Raw genomic sequence first — 21383 nt, 5'->3', positions numbered from 1 at the left:
GAATATTGAGATTGCAAGGCATTTCAGGAAAAGTTGTTCAAATGGCATTTTAAATACCTTTTTAAATAATAATAAAAAAAAAATCTATAGAAAGCTGTTTGTCAGTTTATTACAAACCATTAAGCTGGGGTTTACTATGATCAAGCTGCAGCACATATATTGCTCGAAGCCAGATTTATGTCTATGTATTACGTGTTATCTCGAGATTTTTTTTTTTTTCCTTTTCCATATTGGTCATGTTACACAGTGAGAAAAAATGGAGCTTTCCTCTTGGCATCACCTGTTTTTTGACAAATTTATGCACGGTACTGACCAGATATATAAATGTCTGAATGTACCCTTTTTTTCTTACAATAAAAGGGTCTTGTGTTATTTTTTTTTTTTCTTGGACTACTTAATTTAGTAAACGTTTATGGTCGCTCCACTTTTCTTTTTTCTTTCCACAAGCTGTGACTAAAGCTGTGCATAAAGAATAAAGCTAAAGGGGCTGATTTGATTTGAAGGGGCTGTCGCACAGCCTTTGGTGTAAAGGGGCTGTCGCACAGCCTTTGGCGTAAAGGGGCTGTCGCACAGCCTTTGGCGTAAAGGGGCTGTCGCACAGCCTTTGGCGTAAAGGGGCTGTCGCACAGCCTTTGGCGTAAAGGGGCTGTCGCACAGCCTTTGGCGTAAAGGGGCTGTCGCACAGCCTTTGGCGTAAAGGGGCTGTCGCACAGCCTTTGGCGTAAAGGGGCTGTCGCATAGCCTTTGGCGTAAAGGGGCTGTTGCACAGCCTTTGCAATTTATCTTCTATTAAAAAATCCATGCTTTCAAGAACAGAGATCAGATGTTTGCTGCTGGTTGCCTAGTTTACAGTCTACTTCAGCAGTCTTGTCAGAGGTGGTCTCCTAGGCAAGGAGTTACATCGCTCTTCTCTGAAGCTGGATGGATAACTGGATCCATGCTCTTCTGATGCAGAGGCAATGTTGTTGTTTTTGCGTGCAGCTATGGAAAGCTCACAGTTTGGGCTACAAGCGCAGCCATGCCATATGCTCGCACTGTCAGTCTTTTGGAGCACGCCCTCCCCATCAAACAGGAAGGCAGGAGAACATAGTTTTAACTAGTGTGACGATACAGTTTATAATCTTAATCAACCAGATGTCTAGATTTCTTAATTCAAGAGAAATACATTATTTCTGTGTTGACTTGTAAATGTGTTTCTATGGCTGGTCAAGAAGGACAGACCAGTATTTGTGTAACCCTGATTGTTGTCTCCTCTTTGAGTCTGTGAACAATGATGTTTGTTAATATGCTAATTACATATTGTACTAAAAGCCAGCTAGATGTTGATTTAAAGAGCCCCCTCCTATACCAACTATGTAAATTGATTAAATGCACAAACAATGAGACCTGAGCCCTGTGGAATAATATCATCCCTAACCCTTGACCTGTGGATGTGTGCTTAAAAAGGACATGTGCCTCTGTAGAAGGCAGACTTTACAAGGAGAATCAAAGATCAGAGACTCTCTGACCATCAGCTTGGAAGCATGGCTTTAACCAAAGAAACAGATTTGGATTCTACATGATTCCAGCCTAAGGGTGTATGGCCCTGACTGGATGCATACAGATCTGCTCCATTGACCATCAGAGCCCATGAATACATTTGGGGAGACCAGGTTGGGACAATGAAGTCTCCAGGCCCCATGGATTTGTTTGGGGTTGCCAGGTGGGACCCTCCGGTCGCCTGGAACCCAGGAGACATTCGAAGAAGCCATATTGGGACCAGCCGGTCATCTGGCCCCATGGAAACTCTGAGAGGCCAGGGTAGGACCCTTGGGTCTCCTGGCCTTGTACCTCGATGGACTGCTAGCTTCCTAAGCTTGCAGCTACCTCCTCTCTGTGGGGGCCCGCCAGAAGTGTGTGTGTGGGGGAGGGGTGCTACTGGTTGAGGTAGTTGGCCCTGGAAGTCCCAAAGTTGCAGTTATTCTATCCCAGGTGGGCGGAGCGGAAGGGTGAAGTCTGTGTAATGTGGTACCACCTTGGGGATTTGCTGGGAAGACTGTTCTGTGTGTGTCTGCTTTGTGGTTCAGTAAAGTATTGCCACGCTGTTTTACCCTCACCCTGTGTTGTCTGAGTAGTGTTATGCCCACAGAAGGCCCCGGGTCTTCACAACTAGTATTGCAACGCAATCATTCAGCAATCAATGGTGAGGGGTTTATATGGTCAGACGAATACTAAGTAACGGTATATAATGGCTAAATACAATCCCTTTCTGTAGTGAGTTGTCCTAATATAAGATCTTGAACACTAACTTAATTTCATAAAGAATTTTTTTTTCTCCCTTTTAGTTGACACAACACCAAAGCATCCTTCTCAGTCTGCTGGTCAAAAGGGGACCCCCAACTCCGCCTCCAAAACCAAAGACAAAGTAAACAAGAGAAATGAGCGGGGGGAGACTCGTTTACACCGGGCGGCCATAAGGGGCGACGCACGGCGGATCAAAGAGCTCATAAATGAGGGCGCCGATGTCAACGTTAAAGACTTTGCTGGTAACTTCTAAGGATTGTTTGTCATTTCTTATGTGTTGTATCTCTATTGTGCGTTTTGCCGGGTAAAATAAGTTTTAGTTCTGCACTTTTATACCTCAGTTCTGACCTTCTATACCTCTGTATCCTGATAATTGGTTGGAATAGACAAATGTTGTTCTCTCTGGCAGGATGGACAGCCTTGCACGAGGCCTGTAACAGAGGTTACTACGATGTTGCAAAACAGTTGCTGGCTGCCGGAGCAGAGGTCAACACCAAAGGGTTGGATGATGACACCCCCCTGCACGATGCGTCTAATAATGGTCACTTCAAGGCAAGTGCGCTTACTACCGACCATTATAGATGTGTTACGACGACGTGTCATTCCCTAGGTAGCAATCTTCAGTTCTTTTGAGCTGTGACGTTCATTCCCTTCTTTTTACATCCATTACGATAAGGCCTGGTTTACATCATGTTTTTGCTTTCCATTTAGCATGTACACCAGGAATGCTCTCGTTTTACCCGTCCATTTCCAGATGGCGTCAGTGTCCTTTTCCCGGTGAGACTGAGGCCAAGTACTGCAAAATGCGGGATGAACAAGATATTATACTATACTTTTCCATCCTACAGAAAGTCTAGAATAAGCATAAAGTTTCTCTTACTTGGAAAGTCTGAAAGATTACATATTTATAGCATCCGTCACAGGCATCCATTTAACGGACATGCCACCGGGAGCTTTTCTCGCCATATTTGTTAATTGAAGGTCAAGAACTCAGCGTTCACCCATAATGTATTTTATCCTTCAGGTTGTGAAACTGCTGTTGCGATATGGAGGCAATCCTCATCAAAGTAACCGAAAGGGAGAGACCCCTTTAAAAGTCGCTAGTTCTCCAACAATGGTCAATCTTCTCCTCGGCAAGGGCACCTACACCTCCAGTGAGGAAAGCTCAACTGGTGAGTGGAAATTAAACCTAATGTACACTGCTCAAAAAAAATAAAGGGAACACTTGAAAAGAATATAACTCCAAGTGAATCAAACTTCTGTGAAATCAAACTGTCCACTTAGGAAGCAACACTGATTGACAATCAATTTCACATGCTGTTGTGCAAATGGAATAGACAATAGATGAAAATTATTGGTAATTATCAAGACATCCTCAATAAAGGAGTGGTTGTGCGTTCACACTTGTGGTAGCATGAGACGGACTCTACAACCCACAGAAGTTGCTCAGGTAGTACAGCTCATCCAGTAAGGCACATCAATGCGGGCTGTGGCAAGGTGGTTTGCTGTGTCTGCCAGTGTAGTGTCCAGAGGCTGGAGGAACTACCAGGAGACAGGCCAATAAAATAGTAGATGCAAGCCCTCCATGTGCTCGCCAGAGGTAGCCTGACTGCCATTAGGTACCGAGATGAGATCCTCAGACCCCTTGAGACCATATGCTGGTGGGGTTGGCCCTGGGTTCCTCCTAATGCAGGACAATGCCAGACCTCATGTGGCTGGAGTGTGTCAGCAGTTCCTGCAAGATGAAGGCATTGAAGCTATGGACTGGCCCGCCCGTTCCCCAGACCTGAATCCGATTGAGCACATCTGGGACATCATGTCTCGCTCCATCCACCAACGTCACGTTGCACCACAGACTGTCCAGGAGTTGGCGGATGCTTTAGTCCAGGTCTGGGAGGAGATCCCACAGGAGACCATCCGCAACCTCATCAGGAGCATGTCCAGGCATTGTAGGGAGGTCATAGAGGCACGTGGAGGCCACACACAATACTGAGCCTCATTTTGACTTGTTTTAAGGACATTACATCAAAGTTGGATCAGCCTGTAGTGTGTTTTTCCACTTTAATTTTGGGGGTGACTCCAAATCCAGGCCTCCATTGGTTAATAAATTTGATTTCCAGTGATGATTTTTGTGTGATTTTGTTGTCAGCACATTCAACTTTGTACAGAACAAAGTATTCAATGAGAATATTTCATTCATTCAGATCTAGGATGTGTTATTTGAGTGTTCCCTTTATTTTATGAGCAGTGTATTTTCTGGAACTGATCACTTTTATCTTTCTAGGGTTTAACTTTCTGCTATGTGTATGTTGCTGTTTAATGTATGTTTCCTATAAAAATACAAAGATTTCTGATTATTTTGTGTCTGGCATGAAGAAACCTAAAGCTTATTTCTTAGTTTTTTTATTTTACTTTATTAAATATATAATTTATCATATTTTATTTTAGATTTTTACATTTTATTTTTTGTTTTGCTTATACTCATATTTTTATTCTAAAATAAAAAAAATAAATCTATAGAGATCTTATTTGTAGTAAAAAATGTATAATATGAAAGAAATAATCCATTATAAAAACAATATAAGTTTATATTTTTAATTTATAATCATTTTATATTTTTTATAATCCGTTTCTATTTTTAATCTACAATATAAAATATATATATATATATAAATATTATATTATAAAAATATTATAAAAAAAATTTTTTTTGCATATATAACTTTGATTATACATTTTTATGGTTTTGCATATTAATGTGGAACTCATTGTTTTTTGTTTTTTTTTTTGAACAGAAAGCTCAGAAGAGGAGGATGCACCCTCATTTGCACCTTCCAGTTCGGTTGATGGCAATAACACGGACTCTGAGTTCGAAAAGGGCTCGAAACATAAAGGCAAACACCAGGAGGCGCCGAAAAGTACGCCCGTGAAGGACGAGTACGAGTTCGACGAAGATGACGAGGAAGACCGCGTACCTCCCGTGGACGACAAGCACCTCTTGAAAAAGGACTTCCGTAAAGAGACTAAGGCGAACAGTGTTATTTCTGTTCCTAAAATGGAAGTAAAAACTTACTCTAAAAATACGACTGCACCAAAGAAAGCTGCTCGCCGTATCTTGTCAGACACGTCGGATGAGGAGGAAAACTCTGTCTCCTTAGGGGCTCCTGAAAAGCTCCGGTTGTCAGCTCACACCGTTCTACCGAGCAATAAAACCAGAGAGCAACCTGTATCCAAGCATAAAGAAAAGAGTAAAGTGAAAAAGAAGCGGAAGAAGGATGCAAAAAACAAAGTAAAGTTTGGGAAGAAAAATAACCTTTTTTGTTCCGAGAGCGAAAGCGAAAACTTGGAGAGCGATGTGGAGAACGATATGCTTTCCTTAGACAACTCAAACTGTGTCAAAGACTCTGCCTTAGCTTTGAAGGAAACTTCTTTGTTTAGCTCTTTATCTGCATCTTCTGCATCTTCTCAAGGGAGTTTAGCATCACAGAAGCACAATGCTAATATCCCAGACCAGCACTCCAAGCATTGGAGGACAGACAATTGGAAAACGGTATCTTCTCCCGCCTGGTCAGATGTTAGCTCGTTGTCGGATTCCACAAGGACGCGGTTAACTAGCGAATACGATTACTCCTCTGAAGATTCCAGCTTGGAGTCTTTGAAACAGGTTAAAAAGAAACACGAGCACAAAAAGAAAAGTAACGCGCATAATAGCATATACGAAAAGAACTCTTTCCATCTTCATGTTGAAGGTGCGATCCCCAAGTTAGATAAAGAAGGTAAAGTAGTAAAAAAGCATAAAACAAAACATAAACACAAAAGCAAAGAAAAGGTTCAAAATCAGACCAGCCAGGAGATAAAGATCCTTAAAAGTTTTTCTTTTGACTATGACGACTCTAAGCAGAAATCGGAAAAGTCTCTAAACCTAGAGGTTGACGTTCCAGAAAAATTAAAAGTATTAAAACACGATCATGATCACCTCAGGAAAGAAGAGAAATCCCTCCCCAAGGTTAAGTCAGAGGAAAAGGACTGGTCATTTAGAGATGAGGCAGGCAAAGTTGCCAAAGAGGAGAAGTCATCGAAAAAGACAAAAGAGGCTAAAGATGGTAAAACCTTCAAAGAGGACAGAGAACGCTCTAGCAAAACAGATCGAGAAAAACCTGTTAAGGCGAAATCTCCCAAAGAAGACAAACTTAAAACGCACAAAGAGGAAAAGAAGAAGAAAGTGAAGGATAAATCCACGAAATCTGAAAAGAAAGCTGAGACGAAAGAGGAGAAGGCTTCTAAAAATGAGAGGGAAAAGATCTTCAAAGAGGAGAAGGTGAAGAAGTCTCACAAGGATGAAGCGGCTTTCGAAGAGTTTAACAACAAAAGCAATTTTTTAGACAATGAGGAAGCGAAGTATAGTACTTCAGATGACCAAGGTTTATGGATGTCTGAAATGTCCTCAGATTCTTCTTTTGATTTTAAGGCTGAAGATAGTTGGGACTCGTCCTTCACAGATTTTAGAGAGAGCAAAAACGATACAATCCCTAAACTTGTAGTGGAATCTATTAAGGAAGAATCAAAGGATAAAGAGTCTAAAAGCAAAGACAAGAGGGACTACGGAGATAAACCAGAGAAGGAGGTAGCCCCTAAAAGGAAGGATCGAGACTCTTCAGACAAAGCTTCCGACAAAAAGAAAGACCAAATAGACTCTCACAGAAGCACCCCTTCCTACGTAGCCGAGAAAGACAAGAAACGGAGGGACTCTATAGAGTGCACGAAAATCCGGAAAGATGGTGATTCATTAAGAAGAGATTCTTTGCCGAGCAAGGATCGTAGAGATTCCAAAGTAAAACAAGAAGATTTGTATAAAGAAGACCTGAACGACTACGGATCAGAAACATTTTTTAAAGATAAGTCTGAACAAGAGATTTTTCCCAAAAATTCTGAGACACGAGAGCGGCATCACTCCGGCAAGGAAAAGAGAGAACTTTCTGAAAAAAAGGAGAAACCAAAATCTGAAAAACATAGAGAAAAATCTAAAGATGCTGAGCGAGAGAAGATGGATAAATCTGCAGAGAGAAGTCAGAGGGAAAAGGAAGCCGATAAAGTGTCTAGAGATAAGAAAGAATCGAAAGAAAAACACAAAGATGTGCACAAAGACAGAAAATCCTTCTCTGATCAGAAAGCCGAGAAAAAAGATAAAACCTCCTCCTCTGTTGAAAAAGATTTTAACGACAAGAAGGATGAAAAGAAAGCAAAGGGGAAAAACTGGTATAGCATCTCGGACATTTTTACGGACGAAAGTGAAGAGGAAGAGCAAAGGTTTGTACAAAACTTCAAAATCACCGAAGCCTACAATGACCTGCACAGCTACGAGAGGGAGACCACCCAACAAGATAAAGATACGTCTCAGTCTGAGAAACACAGAAAATACTCCAGCGACAAGCAGCATTCTGGGGATAAACAGAAAGACCGAGAACAGAAGGAGCGGAAAAAGGAAAAGGGTCAAGGAGAATCCGGAAAAGAGAAAAAAGAGAAGAACACAGAAAAACACAAAGACAAAAAAGACAAGGATTCTCTTGACAAATACCGTAAGGATAGGGTGTCCCTAGACTCCAACCAAGATAAGAACTGTAAGATAAAAGCCCCAACTGACAAAAAGGACAAGAAGCATCCCGCAGAAGAGAAAATAAAGACCAAACACAAAGAGAAAGCCGATCATTTTAAGGAGAAGAAGTTCTCAAAGAGCGAATCTGAAAAAAGTATGTTGGAGAAATTAGAGGAAGAAGCTCTCAACGATGACTCGAATGATAAAATTAGTGAAATTTCTTCTGACAGTTTTACAGACAGGGGACAAGATCCAAGTAACCTGTTTGAGAATCCTGGAATAACCAACATGGATACAGTTGAGGAAAGATACAAGGATTCAGTGCCTGTGCCTTGCTTAGCAGAGAAACTGAAAGAAAAGGAGAGAAATAGACACTCTTCGTCATCCTCAAAGAAAAGTCACGATAAAGATAAAATACGGAAAGAAAAGTCAGAGAAAAAATCTGAGCGAACGGATGATGTTAAGGATTCTTACAGCAGGCGCGAGTCGATGCAATATGAGAGAGAAACTCCTGCAGGAGATGCTGAGACTTTTACTGTATTCAGCGTAAAAACTGAGACAGAAGAGGAATTGGACCGAAGTATAGATTATATGTTCCCTTCAGAAAAAGAGAAGCACGATTCTGACAGAGAACTCGTAAAGAAGTCAGAAAAGGACAAAGTTTATGGCGTGAACACACCAGCTATAAAAGAGAAGAAAAAGAAAGATAAACACCGGGAGAAAACTAAAGATGAAAAGCACAGAGACAAACAATTAGAGGCGTTCTTTAAGCATCACAGGGACGAGATAAAAAATGTGAGAGAGAAAGAGTCGCCTCAAATAAACTCAAAAGATAAATCTAAAGATGACTTGGGGAAGTTTGGTGAAAACCGGCTGAAAGACAGATCGAAAGAAAACACAGAGAGAGACAAAACGGACAACGTAAAAATCAGTAACGGAAATGAGAAAGTGTTACTGATTAAAGAGTCCAACAAGAAAGACGCCAGGCCAAGGGAGAAACTGTTGGGTGATGGAGACCTTATGATGACAAGCTTCGAAAGGATGCTGAGCCAAAAAGATCTTGAAATAGAAGAAAGGCACAAAAAGCATAAGGAGAGGATGAAGCAAATGGAAAAGATGAGGCACCGATCTGGGGATCCAAAGTTGAAAGAGAAGAAGGCTGAAGAATTGCGCAAGCGGAGCTTGGATTTGAGTACTAAAAAAACATCTGTGCCTGATGCCATTCAGAAAGAAAAGAAAAATAAAGATTTGCCCCCTTTAATTATACCTGCCCCTGAAAATAAAACCCAAGCTGTTATCGGGATTGACTCTAAAGACTGGCTAAATGGCCCTCAAATTAAGGAAGTGCTCACGGCTTCCCCACGACCAGATCAGAACAGGCCCACCGGTGTCCCAACGCCTACATCTGTAATCTCATGCCCAAGCTATGAAGAGGTCATGCAGACCCCTAGGACGCCATCATGTAGCACTGAGGACTATCCAGAGCTCATGTTTGACTGTTCAGATAGTCAACATACTCTCCCCGTGTCTGCAATGTCCATGAATGCGTGCTCCCCGACTTTCTTTGATCGATATTCGACTACTGGAATGTCAGAAACTCCAAACCAAACGCCAACTAAATTATCTTCCTCCATTAACCGAAGCCGTTCAGTCTCTGTTGATGTAAGAAGAGTTCCTGAAGAGGAGTTTCCAGCTTCAGAGTTAAAATTTTTTAGACAGCAGAGTGTCCCAGCATCTTCTAGCTTCAATTCACCCATGCAGATAATTATGGAAGATAAGGTCCAACCTCTTGTGCCTGCAGAGAAATTTCCATGTTTGTCTCCTGGTTATTACTCACCGGGCTACCCGCCTGATGATGTTACGTTTGCACCCGGTGATATCGCAAGTATTGCTCCATCTCCTGACCGTGTCTACTCGGGTGTACAAGCAAAATCCTCACCTTCAGAAAGAGATGACTTGCTAGAGCCCTCTACCGAAAGTGCTGTTCCACCAGACCTTGGCCTGCAGTGTGATTCTGCAGAAGCGCAACAAGCTACCGAATCCATTCTTCCTCAAGAACCAAGCTTTTCCCCACCAGAGTCTAACTTCATACAGCAGGAGTCTGGCTTTCTAGAAACTGAAAATAATTTTATTCCAGACAGTAATGGCTATACGTCCGAACCTGATTTCATACCACAAGAGTCAGATTATTTACATCATGACCCTGAATATATTTCTCAGCAGCCAGGCTTTCTACCTCAGGAGTCAGATTATATGCCCCCAGAGCCGTCCTTTATACCATCAGAACAAAACTATGTAATCCATGCCACATCCAATTTTGCCCCTTCAGAGAGCGCTTACTTGCCTCGTGAATCTGACTTTCATGCCTCCCATTCAGAGCCCTCTTTTCTACCTCCTGAACCTGCTTTTATTCCACCACCACCTGAGTCTGATTTTCTTCCTCCGGTTGAAGAAAATACCTTTGATTCCCCAATTTCTGAGCAGCATCTAGGTTGGGTGAGTCCAGCAAATAGTAATTCGGAGTCAGTTATCCCTCAGGGTCTAATGTGTAGCAATTCGGAGGAACATGGAAGCTGGCCGATGAGATCCGATCTTGTGAAGTCGCCGCAAAGGTTCGCCGAGTCACCAAAGCATTTTTGCCAATCAGACAAAATTATCCCTGCTCCAGTTCCTCCTTTCATTTCATCTGATTCTCCTTACCCAGTCTCTCCCGTTTCGTATCCAATATCCGAATCTGCTCCTGAGGAATTGAAAGAGGAAGATGAAGCTGAGGAAGTTACACCTCCACCTGAAGATCAGGGCTCATACAGGTCTCCTACATCTCATACTGGTTTCTTTGATAATTGCAAAACTCATCCAGAGGAACCCCAAGTTTTGCCAACAGAGCCCCAGGTTAATATCGACCCCCTTGTAGACACTTTAGCATCTGTCAAAGAGGATTTTGCACAGTCTAGTGAAATGCACCCAAACGGTCAAGAAGAGCCAGAGCCTTGGTCTAACCCGTTTTCCTCAGTAGTTGATGAACTGGAATTTGGAGCTTTTTCGTTACCAGAACTTCCTCTTCCAGTCAAAGATGAAAATGACGGTGAAACCTGTGGTCAATCGAACATTACTGCTGAAAGCCCACCTGCTCCTTCTGATGACCTTGTCGAGAGTACAACAAGCGAAATGCATCCTGGTGAAATAGATCTTCCGAGGCCAGAAACTCCAGAGGAACCACCCTGTGCTGTGGAAGCTGTTACATTACCACCTCAAATACCGGAGGAAAAGGCTGCCGAGACCATTAAAGAATCGGCTTTGGAAGCTCCAAAAGTAACGCAGCCTTCAAAGCCCTTGTTCGACCCGGCGTTGTTTCCTCTTCCATTTGTCCAGTTGGAATCTCTAGAAACAATTGAGGCTAAAGTTCAGGCAAACCTAAACGCTTTAGAAACCGGTGTTCAGGTTTTGCCAAAGAACGATGTGGCTGTTGATGACAAGGCGGATGAAAGCGCACAAGTTGAAAAAGTCAGTAGTGACCCAGACGTCCAAGTAGAGGCTCCTCTAATCAACTCCAACTCAGATGTCCCAGAACAGACGGCAAAAACGACAATTGATGTTCCAAAGCCGCCTAAAGTGGAAGAAATACCTCTACGTATGACTCGAAATCGGGCTCAGATGCTTGCCAACCAGAATAAACAGAATTCTGCACCGGCAGAGAAAGAGCAGCCGATGATAACTGTACCGACCACCCGTGGCAAGAGTAAAGTCAGCGAGGAGGAAGAGCCGCAAGCGCAACACCCGCGAAAGAGAAAGCTGCAGAAACCTAACCAGCTCCAGCAGCAGATAATAAGCAACACCAGTCAGCAAACTCGGGAGATGATACAGCAGACTCTGGCCGCCATAGTGGACGCCATCAAGCTGGATGACATTGAGCCGTATCACAGCGACCGGTCGAACCCTTACTTTGAGTATTTGCAAATTAGAAAGAAGATTGAAGAGAAGAGGAAAATCTTGTGCTATATAACGCCTCAAGCCCCACAGTGCTATGCTGAATATGTCACCTATACTGGCTCCTATTTACTGGATGGCAAACCACTCAGCAAGCTTCACATTCCAGTGGTGAGTTGTTCCTGGCAAAGCTTGTGAGCGATACCCTCCAGTAATAAGGCAACTTTGCAAATAGTCTTGATTTAAAAAAAAATAGATTTTTTTTTTTTTTTTGTACATGGTCCTGTTTCCTTCCTAACCCAATGACTGTCAGGTTTTTAAAGTCTTAACAAGCTGACACTATAATAGGGCTATTTGATAAGTTTTTTTGTCTTTTTTTCTTGTAGCATTAGCATATACCATATTTTGCAGATAAGACGCACCCCAAATTTTGGGGAGGAAAATAAGAAAAATATACAGTACAGACCAAAAGTTTGGACACACCTTCTCATTTAAAGATTTTTATGTATTTTCATGACTATGAAAATTGTACATTCACACTGAAGGCATCAAAACTATGAATTAACACATGTGGAATTATATACTTAACAAAAAAGTGTGGAACAACTGAAAATATGTCTTATATTCTAGGTTCTTCAAAGTAGCCACCTTTTGCTTTGATGACTGCTTTGCTCACTCTTGGCATTCTCTTGATGAGCTTCAAGAGGTAGTCACCGGAAATGGTTTTCACTTCACAGGTGTGCCCTGTCAGGTTTAATAAGTGGGATTTCTTGCCTTATAAATGGGGTTGGGACCATCAGTTGTGTTGTGCAGAAGTCAGGTAGATACACAGCTGATAGTCCTACTGAACAGACTGTTAGAATTTGTATTATGGCAAGAAAAAAGCAGCTAAGTAAAGAAAAATGACTGGCCATCATTACTTTAAGAAATGAAGGTCAGTCAGTCCAAAAAATTGGGAAAACTTTGAAAGTGTCCCCAAGTGCAGTTGCAAAAACCATCAAGAGCTACAAAGAAACTGGCTCACATGAGGACCGCCCCAGGAAAGGAAGACCAAGAGTCACCTCTGCTTCTGAGGATAAGTTTATCTGAGTCACCAGCCTTAGAAATCGCAGGTTAACAGCAACTCAGATTAGAGATCAGGTCAATGCCACACAGAGTTCTAGCAGCAGACACATCTCTACAACAACTGTTAAGAGGAGACTTTGTGCAGCCGGCCTTCATGGTAAAATAGCTGCTAGGAAACCACTGCTAAGGACAGGCAACAAGCAGAAGAGACTTGTTTGGGCTAAAGAACACAAGGAATGGACATTATACCAGTGGAAATCTGTGCTTTGGTTTGATGAGTCCAAATTTGAGATCTTTGGTTCCAACCACCGTGTCTTTGTGCGACGCAGAAAAGGTGAACGGATGGACTCTACATACATGGTTCCAACCGTGAAGCATGGAGGAGGAGGTGTGATGGTGTGGGGGTGCTTTGCTGGTGACACTGTTGGGGATTTATTCAAAATTGAAGGCATACTGAACCAGCATGGCTACCACAGCATCTTGCAGTGGCATGCTATTCAATCCGGTTTGCGTTTAGTTGGACCATCATTTATTTTTCAACAGGACAATGACCCCAAACACACCTCCAGGCTGTGTAAGGGCTATTTGACCAAGAAGGAGAGTGTTGTGGTGCTACGCCAGATGACCTAGCCTCCACAGTCACCAGACCTGAACCCAATCGAGATGGTTTGGAGTGAGCTGGACCACAGAGTGAAGGCAAAAGGGCCAACAAGTGCTAAGCATCTCTGGGAACTCCTTCAAGATTGTTGGAAGACCATTTCCGGTGACTACCTCTTGAAGCTCATCAAGAGAATGCCAAGAGTGTGCAAAGCAGTCATCAAAGCAAAAGGTGGCTACTTTGAAGAACCTAGAATATAAGACATATTTTCAGTTGTTTCACACTTTTTTGTTAAGTATATAATTCCACGTGTTAATTCATAGTTTTGATGCCTTCAGTGTGAATGTACAATTTTCATACTCAAGAAAATACAGAAAAATCTTTAAATGAGAAGGTGTGTCCAAACTTTTGGTCTGTACTGTATTTAATAAAATAATGGTGCATCTTAGTCTGCTTGTACGATAGCTTATCTGGGGTGTAGCGGTGTCCCAGAAGGCACCAGCTGCTGCAGGAAGCTGGCGGCGGAGAACCGAGTAAGGCGATGCTGCGGACCCCAGGCTGGTGATGGGGGGTGCTTGGCGGTGCGGGCGCTCTGCCAACATTTTGTGAAAGCCTGGAGCCACCGCACTCTCCATGGTTTAAAATGCCATAAACTTAAGGAAAATGGCCACCGGAGGCTTGGCGGCACTTGCACAAATTGAGATTTCAGAAGACCAGATCTGAATGCCGAGATTTCGACTTGCGCATGCGCCGCCTCTGGCGGCTATTTTCCCGAAATCCACACAAATTAAAACCATGGAAAGTTCAGGGAACTTGTTACCTAACACCCCCTCCTACCAGCCTGGTGCCCGCAACTTCACCCAACTCCTGCCACTGCCGCCACCAGCTTTTTGCAGCAGTGACTCTGGGACCTCGTTCCACCGCAGCCAGTAAGCTACATTTGGATTATAAGACGCACCCCATTTTTCCCCCAAATCTGGAGGCAAAAATGTGTCTTATCTGCGATTTTGCTACAAAATTCTTGCCTGGAACTTATGTGCAGGAAAACTTTTCAATATTTATTTATTTTTTTTCCTTCTTGCATTGATATATGCATCCGTATGAAGGCTTGTTTTTTATTTATTTTTGATTTCTCTACTCTTACTGACCTGGAGAATCATATTGCCAGGTCAGTGAAAATATCAGATGCCAAACGTATAGTGTTTTTTTGTTTTAAATTTAACCCCCTTCACGACCGATGACGTATAGGTATGTCATTGGTCGTACCTGTTCCTGCCTTTGCGGGTTCCAGCGCTGAGCCCGCAACTTTCCTTGCACATGACAGCTAAACTGATCGGCTAATAACAGTCGCAATCCCAACCACGTCTGTTAACAAGTTAAATGCTGCGGTCAACCTCTGACAGTGGAACTTGACACGCGCTGGCCGAAAGCGCATCCCAAGACACACACACACCCCCCCCCCCCCCCCCCATTGGCGCCTTTGTCACATGATCTTAGTGTACAGATGGATTGTCATGACTGTCTGGGGTGTGCAGAAGTCACATGCCTGTCGTAAGTCTCGCCCGTGGCAGACGTTCATATCGGATCATCATTTCTGCTACAGATTGCAGTGCTGATACACTGCGCCATGTGTAGCATCGGATGATCACAGCTTCAAGTCTCCTAATGGGGACTGTTAAAGCAAGTAAAAAAAATAAAAAATACACATTTGGTATCACTGTGTTCAGAATTGTCCGAACTATCAATGTAAAGTAAATTAATCCGAACTGTGTGAAGAGAAAAAAATCAAAATGCCTGAATTATGTTTTTTTGGTTGCTGCAACATTGCAATAAGAGGCGATCAAAACATCGTATCTACCCCCAAAATGGTATCAACAATGTCAGCGCGTCGCGCAAAAAATAAGCAAGCAATTTTTTTTTTTTTTGCTTACAAATTTCTGATATTTTTTTCACCACTTACATTTTAAAAAAAAAACAACCTATAAATGTTTGGCATCTGTGAATTTGTAATGACCTGGGGAATCCTAATGGCAGGTCAGTTGTAGCATCTATTGAACATGGTAAATAAATAAAAAACATCTGTGGAATTGCACTTTTTTTGCAACTTCACTGCACTTGGATTTTATTTCCCGTTTTCCAGTACACTGTATGGTAAAATCAATGGTGTCGTTCAAAAGTACTTCACATGTAAAGCGCCATGGAATAAATGGCCCTGTAATAAATAGTAATTAGTCCTGCAAAAAAACAAGCCCTCATATAGCCATATTGATGGAAAAATGAAAAAGTTATGGTTATTGGAAGAAGTGGAGGAGAAAAAAAGTGGAAGTTTGCCCGCGGGTGAAAAAGCCAAGTGGTGGAAAAATTTTTGGAAGTTCTTATGAAAAAGTTGTGCTTTTTTCGCCAGTTTCCAAGACCTGTAGCGTTTTAATTTTTCAGGATATAGGCCAGTGTGAGGGCTTATTTTTTTGCACCCTGAGCTGATGTTTTTATTTAGACCATTTTGGGGTAGATACGATGTTTTGATCGCATTTTATTGCAATGTTGCGGCGGCTATAACTGTAATTCTGGCAGTTTTAACTTTTCTCGTTAAGCAGTTTACCGATTTTGGATTAATTTGTTGTATTTTGATCGGACATCTCTGATTCCAATGATACCAAATTTAATGGGGCAAAATTGAAACTTGGATTTGAACTTTTTTAAAAATGAATTAAAAGAAAACTTTTTTTTTATTTTCTGTATTTAATAGCTCCCTTAAAGGACTGGAAACTGCGATTGTCCGATTGCTTGTGATGCACATAGCAGGGCATCAGCACTGCTATGTATAGCAGAAATCACGATCTATGAACATCGGCCACAAGCCGGCATTCACAGGAGGATCGTAATGACCGGCACGGGTGTGGGGGGGGTCTTCAGCATTCTCCTGGCTGTCAAAAGCAACACATCGGCTTCCCCCGCGATCACATCACAGGCACGCCAATGGGAGTGGGGAATGATGCGCTCCCACCTGTCGGCACAGACTTGACACCGGGATTTAACAGTTTAACAGCCGTGGCCGAAACACTGCTCCACCTGCGACTGTCATACATGACAGCTGATTAGATCAAAGTGCGAATTGTTTATAAAAACAAGCACATTTGTATTTTACTTAGTTAAAAATCCTCCAAGTTGCCTAGGGTATAGCAGCGGTGGCCGGACATGTGTGATTGATATTCAGACCTCTCGTTGTGTTCATTCGGCTGTAACCCCCTGCTCTGCTTGCATCCCATTGTGAAAAACCTTGGACACCCCTACCCCAGATTTTACCTGTTTTATTCCTCCACGTCTCCCATGTTCAAAACTAGCAGGACACTCATTACATTTTCCTTTGTTTTTATTTCTGCAGATTGCACCTCCTCCATCGTTGTCAGAGCCCCTTAAAGAACTTTTCAGGCAACAGGAAGCCGTTAGAGGGAAGCTTCGCCTACAACACAGCATTGAAAGAGTAGGTTTAGTTATACGGACTCCTCATCCCCTTATAAGCGGGGAACCCTCCCGGCATTTGGTGCTCACATGTCTTTTCACTCCTTAGGAGAAGCTGATTGTGTCTTGTGAGCAGGAGAACCTCCGCGTTCATTGCAGAGCAGCCCGGACTATTGCCAATCAGGCTGTGCCTTTCAGCGCTTGCACCATGTTACTGGACTCGGAGGTGTATAACATGCCTCTGGAAAATCAGGTCAGTGCTGTATTCGTCCTGCACAGGCAGTGGTATACGTGCGGCGGTTCTCGAAGGTCATCGCACATTTCATTACCACATGCTTTGTGCATATGTCATTTAGGCCAGGGGTTTGCCCCTCCGTATAAGCTGTCCATTAACATCTTGTGTTTTTGTAGGGAGATGAAAACAAGTCAGTCAGAGACCGATTTAACGCTCGCCAGTTCCTGTCCTGGTTACAAGATGTTGACGATAAGTACGACAGGATGAAGGTGAGCGAGGAAATCCTTGCCAAAATCTGGCGATTAAAGAGCAATCCCCTTCCCTGCTTCGAGGACTTCCTCTTTAAACTTTTCGGAGTAGTCACGTTTGCTTAAGATTACAGTTGTGTAGCACAAGCGATCAGAAGATCGCAGCTTCAAGTCTCTTAAGGAGACTATTAAAGCAAGTAAAAAAAATAAATAAATAATATATATATATTTATTATGTGTGTGTTCAAATCACCCCCTTTTGCCACATCCCCCCCTTCTAAATATATTCAGAATCTTGTTCTAACTTGTTTGACATCTAAGGTTTTTTTTGTTGTTTTTCTTGTAGACGTGTGTATTAATGAGACAGCAGCATGAAGCGGCAGCCTTGAATGCGGTGCAGAGGATGGAATGGCAATTAAAGATGCAGGAGTTGGACCCAACGAGCCACAAGTCCCTGTGCGTCAACGAAGTTCCCTCTTTCTATGTGCCAATGGTGGACGTTAACGATGACTTTGTGCTCTTGCCAGCATGACAAGGCTGACTCCTGAGGTTTTTTTTTTTTTTCTTAACTTGTAACTGGCAAGGGCCGGCCCCCTTGGCTTAGAAGAGCTCAGACTTCACTTGCATCTTTTTCGCTTGCTGATGAATCCGCTGCTTTATGAGAGGAGGAAGCATTTTGATATAACTAATACGGGAAAAAAAAAATCCCCCCCTTTTTAGAGGAATTGCACTTTCTTCACAGCTTAAGCCCACCACTCCTCCCGGTAGCAGGCGGGAGTGATCTACCGTGGAAGGAGCATGCACAGGGGGAGCAAGGGATCAAAGGATGCCACGTGTGCCACCGTCACACAGCTGCCATCTGCTCCGTTGTGTTTCAGAGACGTCGCAGAGAAGAGCTGGTGGAGGAAGGGGCACCCATTCACCATGGCTTTTTTTTTTTTCCTCCAAGATCTGGTTGTTTAAGAACTTGAAAAACTTATTTGACTATTCCCCCGCGCCCTCTTGCGTTCGTTCCATCTTGTCAATGTGACGAGAAATGAATAATAAAAAAAAAAAATCGCCTTCAGCCGCTGACTACCTCATGTCAGCCTTTAAATTTCCAGGCCGCCGATGCATAGCGAAGACGGTCTGTTCCTTTAAAATAGTAATTTTTGTTTTGTACCTTCCTTGCAGATTCTGCATGTGGTTCTTACTGGTTTAGGATTCCAAAACTTACCGCCCCATCCCTTCCATGCTTTGCGTCTGACCATGCCAAGCATCGGCAATCCCAAATTTTTTCATTTTTAAGAGACTTGACGCTCAGTGTGTCACTTTCTCCCCCCTCCCCCTTCTTAACAACATGTTTTAACATTTTGGGCATTTTGTTTCTCTTGTTGGAGAAGTTAACTTGAAACACTACAGAGCCAATACTCCTATATGTATGAAAAAGACGAAGAGATGAAAAAAAACAAAAAGAGAAAAAAAAAAGTATCTGGTAAATTATGTACAGTTTTTATACACATTACCCTATGTACTTTTTGCTGCCTTCTAGATAAATTATTTTGCAAACACATTACTGCACAGTTGTAAATAACTTATGTACTGTAACATCACTTTCAGTTTTGTGTAAAGAAATAAATGACTTTAAAAAAAGAAAAAAAAATAAATAAACAAAAAAAACAACTTTGTAATATAGTTCACCCTAGGCAGCACTTCTCTGAAGAGACAGGTTCTGGGAGTGTGGGCAACAGATGGGCCAAAAAAAAGAAAATTCTGTTCAGTATTTTTTTTTTTGCTAAGTTTGTCTCCGTATTAACATTTTTTTGTTTTCTAGTCCGTACACACCTGGCAGGAAGGGGCTCGGGTACAATACCTTTTTTTTTTTTTTTTTTTTTTTTTTTAAGCAGTGAACCGGTTGTCATTTTTGGTCACCCGTTTTGTTAGGGATCTGGTGGATCTCTTTGGGTTTATTTTCTATTGTCTTGATACTCATAGCTGTTGTATCTGCTAAGCTGCGGCTGGTTAGTAGGATCCGTAAGGTCGGCTTTAGCACATTTTAGTGATTTGTTGTGATCGTACATATAGTCCTAATGAAGCTTTTTAGAAGGTGGTGTCGGTCATCAGCTTCTACCCAAATGACTGGTATATAATGGGGGAGGTCTTGGGGCCGGTTCTTTATTCGGAATAGCAACAACTCCTATGAAGGCCGTAAAAATCTGACTGGCCGGCGTCTCTCCCAGCTGCATAGAAATACATGAAAGCATCACACTCTGGAGAGCTGCCGGCCAGTCCATGCGTTGCGGTCTGATTTTTATGGCCGTCCCTAATCTGTTGAAATGGTTTTGGGTGAAGCAGAAAAGTTGCCCATGGTTTACTCTCGGCATAGACTTTTCCACCTCCATCTTTGTATGGCTGCCGCACAGTCCGTTTACAGTTTCACGTCCTTCCCCCACATCCGCACAGACCTGAATATCACTATTTGGAATAACCACATGAATTTGTTGACTATGCTTATTCTGAAGACCTATTGAGGCAAAAAAGCATATTCCTTCCCTCCCTAAGGGTTTCCTTTGATTTGAGCCTATTCTTGCTTCATGCCCAGTGACTACCACCCCCCAAAAGGACTGCTAAACACTGCTTTCCCAGACTTTCCTGCTGTCTGAGCTGGTATCAGTAGCCATGCTAAAGCGCTGGGATATCTGTGTTTACCCACGAATAAATGCTTTTCAAAATCTTATATTTTGGGGGGGGGAGGTGGGATACAAGATTATACAAGAGTCCAATGCACAAATGACATCGCTAAAAATCTATAAAACAAAAAGTAGATATGCACAGGTCTCCTCATAGGCTTCACAATCCGTACCAATGTAATGGCTAAACTGTTAAGAATAATTAAAAAAAGATATAATCCTGTGTTATGGGGGAGGTATGACTAGGGGCATCAGCGCACGGAGGGTCTCATTGCAGGTTACAACAATCTCCATTCAATCATTATTCATTGTAGCGACTACTATTTTTTTGTTTAAAAATTTGAGTCTAAAAAAAAAATCTAAAATGTATTCCCTAAATTTGTAGATCCCTTTGATCTTACGTCTATGTTGGGGCTCTGAGTCCAGTATATTGGGGACTGATGTTCTTATTAACTCACAGAAATGGCCATGATCTTTTGCAAATTTTGATGGGGAAATGCCAGAATTCAGACATCCATATATATCAGCGCTCGATGTATGGACCGGCTGCGCCCAAGTTTTGGGTCCGGTCCTTGCATCGCCGGACAGCTGAAGAATCTGGATTTTAGCATGTAAATCAAATTGAAATTTTCTTAAAGATTTTGTAAAAATCAGACTGCGACACCACAAGTGTTTCTAGGACAAGTCGCACCAGTACCTTCCTGCAGACCCGCTTGTTAATGTTCTGACCTTCGCGCTGGGAGTATCTTTTGCTGCCTAAGTCTTTCCCAATCTTTTGGATACTTTTTTTTTTTTTTTTTTGCAAAGTTTTAACCACCTTTTAAATATTCGCTTTTTTTATATTAAATTTATTATTTTTGGAAATATTTTTTTCCCTTCTGTTTCAATTTAACCCTTCCCAATTCCAGGGCACCAGTCTTTCCACAATCCCAAAAAAAGCTAAGTAGCAACTATTATTTATTCTTCTCACCTGTGGTATGTTTGATTCATGTCTCAGCAGATTGTAAATTTCCCTCCTGTAATTGTTCTATGAGACATTGTACATAAGTGTATATATATCGAGCTAGCAGGTCGCTCCACACCCTTTGTTACAATTCACGTCCGTACAGTGTGTGGATTGATACCGCAGCCAGAATTTGCGTTCTTGATAAATGTAACAATGTTGTTTTTTTTTTTTTGTTTTGTTTTTTTTAATTCTTTTATTTTCCACTTGTTTGTGTACATATTGTTTTGGCAGTGCTGGTGCTGCCTTTGCACTGCGCTGCCCTTTTTTTGCGGTTCAATCATTCAGCTGTATACAACTTCC

General features: G+C 42.2%; 1 protein-coding gene across 2 annotated transcripts in view; it reads left to right on the top strand.

Moving 5' to 3' along the window:
- The window catches only part of ANKRD11 (ankyrin repeat domain containing 11), a 194611-nt gene extending 175782 nt beyond the window's left edge, over positions 1–18829 (top strand). For both annotated transcript variants that reach the window (XM_073659192.1, XM_073659191.1), the window contains 8 exons: positions 2325–2525; positions 2693–2835; positions 3308–3455; positions 5079–11974; positions 16849–16947; positions 17035–17178; positions 17337–17429; positions 17755–18829. In XM_073659192.1, coding sequence (XP_073515293.1) covers positions 2325–2525; positions 2693–2835; positions 3308–3455; positions 5079–11974; positions 16849–16947; positions 17035–17178; positions 17337–17429; positions 17755–17940 — 7910 coding nt within the window. In that variant the 3' untranslated portion in view covers positions 17941–18829. The remainder of the gene's footprint in view (positions 1–2324; positions 2526–2692; positions 2836–3307; positions 3456–5078; positions 11975–16848; positions 16948–17034; positions 17179–17336; positions 17430–17754) is intronic.
- Positions 18830–21383: the final 2554 nt, after the last annotated feature.

The sequence above is a fragment of the Phyllobates terribilis genome, unplaced genomic scaffold (assembly GCF_046119375.1).
Source record: "Phyllobates terribilis strain yellow unplaced genomic scaffold, ASM4611937v1 Scaffold_13__5_contigs__length_258822181, whole genome shotgun sequence".
Lineage (NCBI taxonomy): Eukaryota > Metazoa > Chordata > Amphibia > Anura > Dendrobatidae > Phyllobates > Phyllobates terribilis.
Note: the sequence above shows the minus strand (reverse complement) of the source record. Positions and strands in the feature narration are given on the sequence as shown.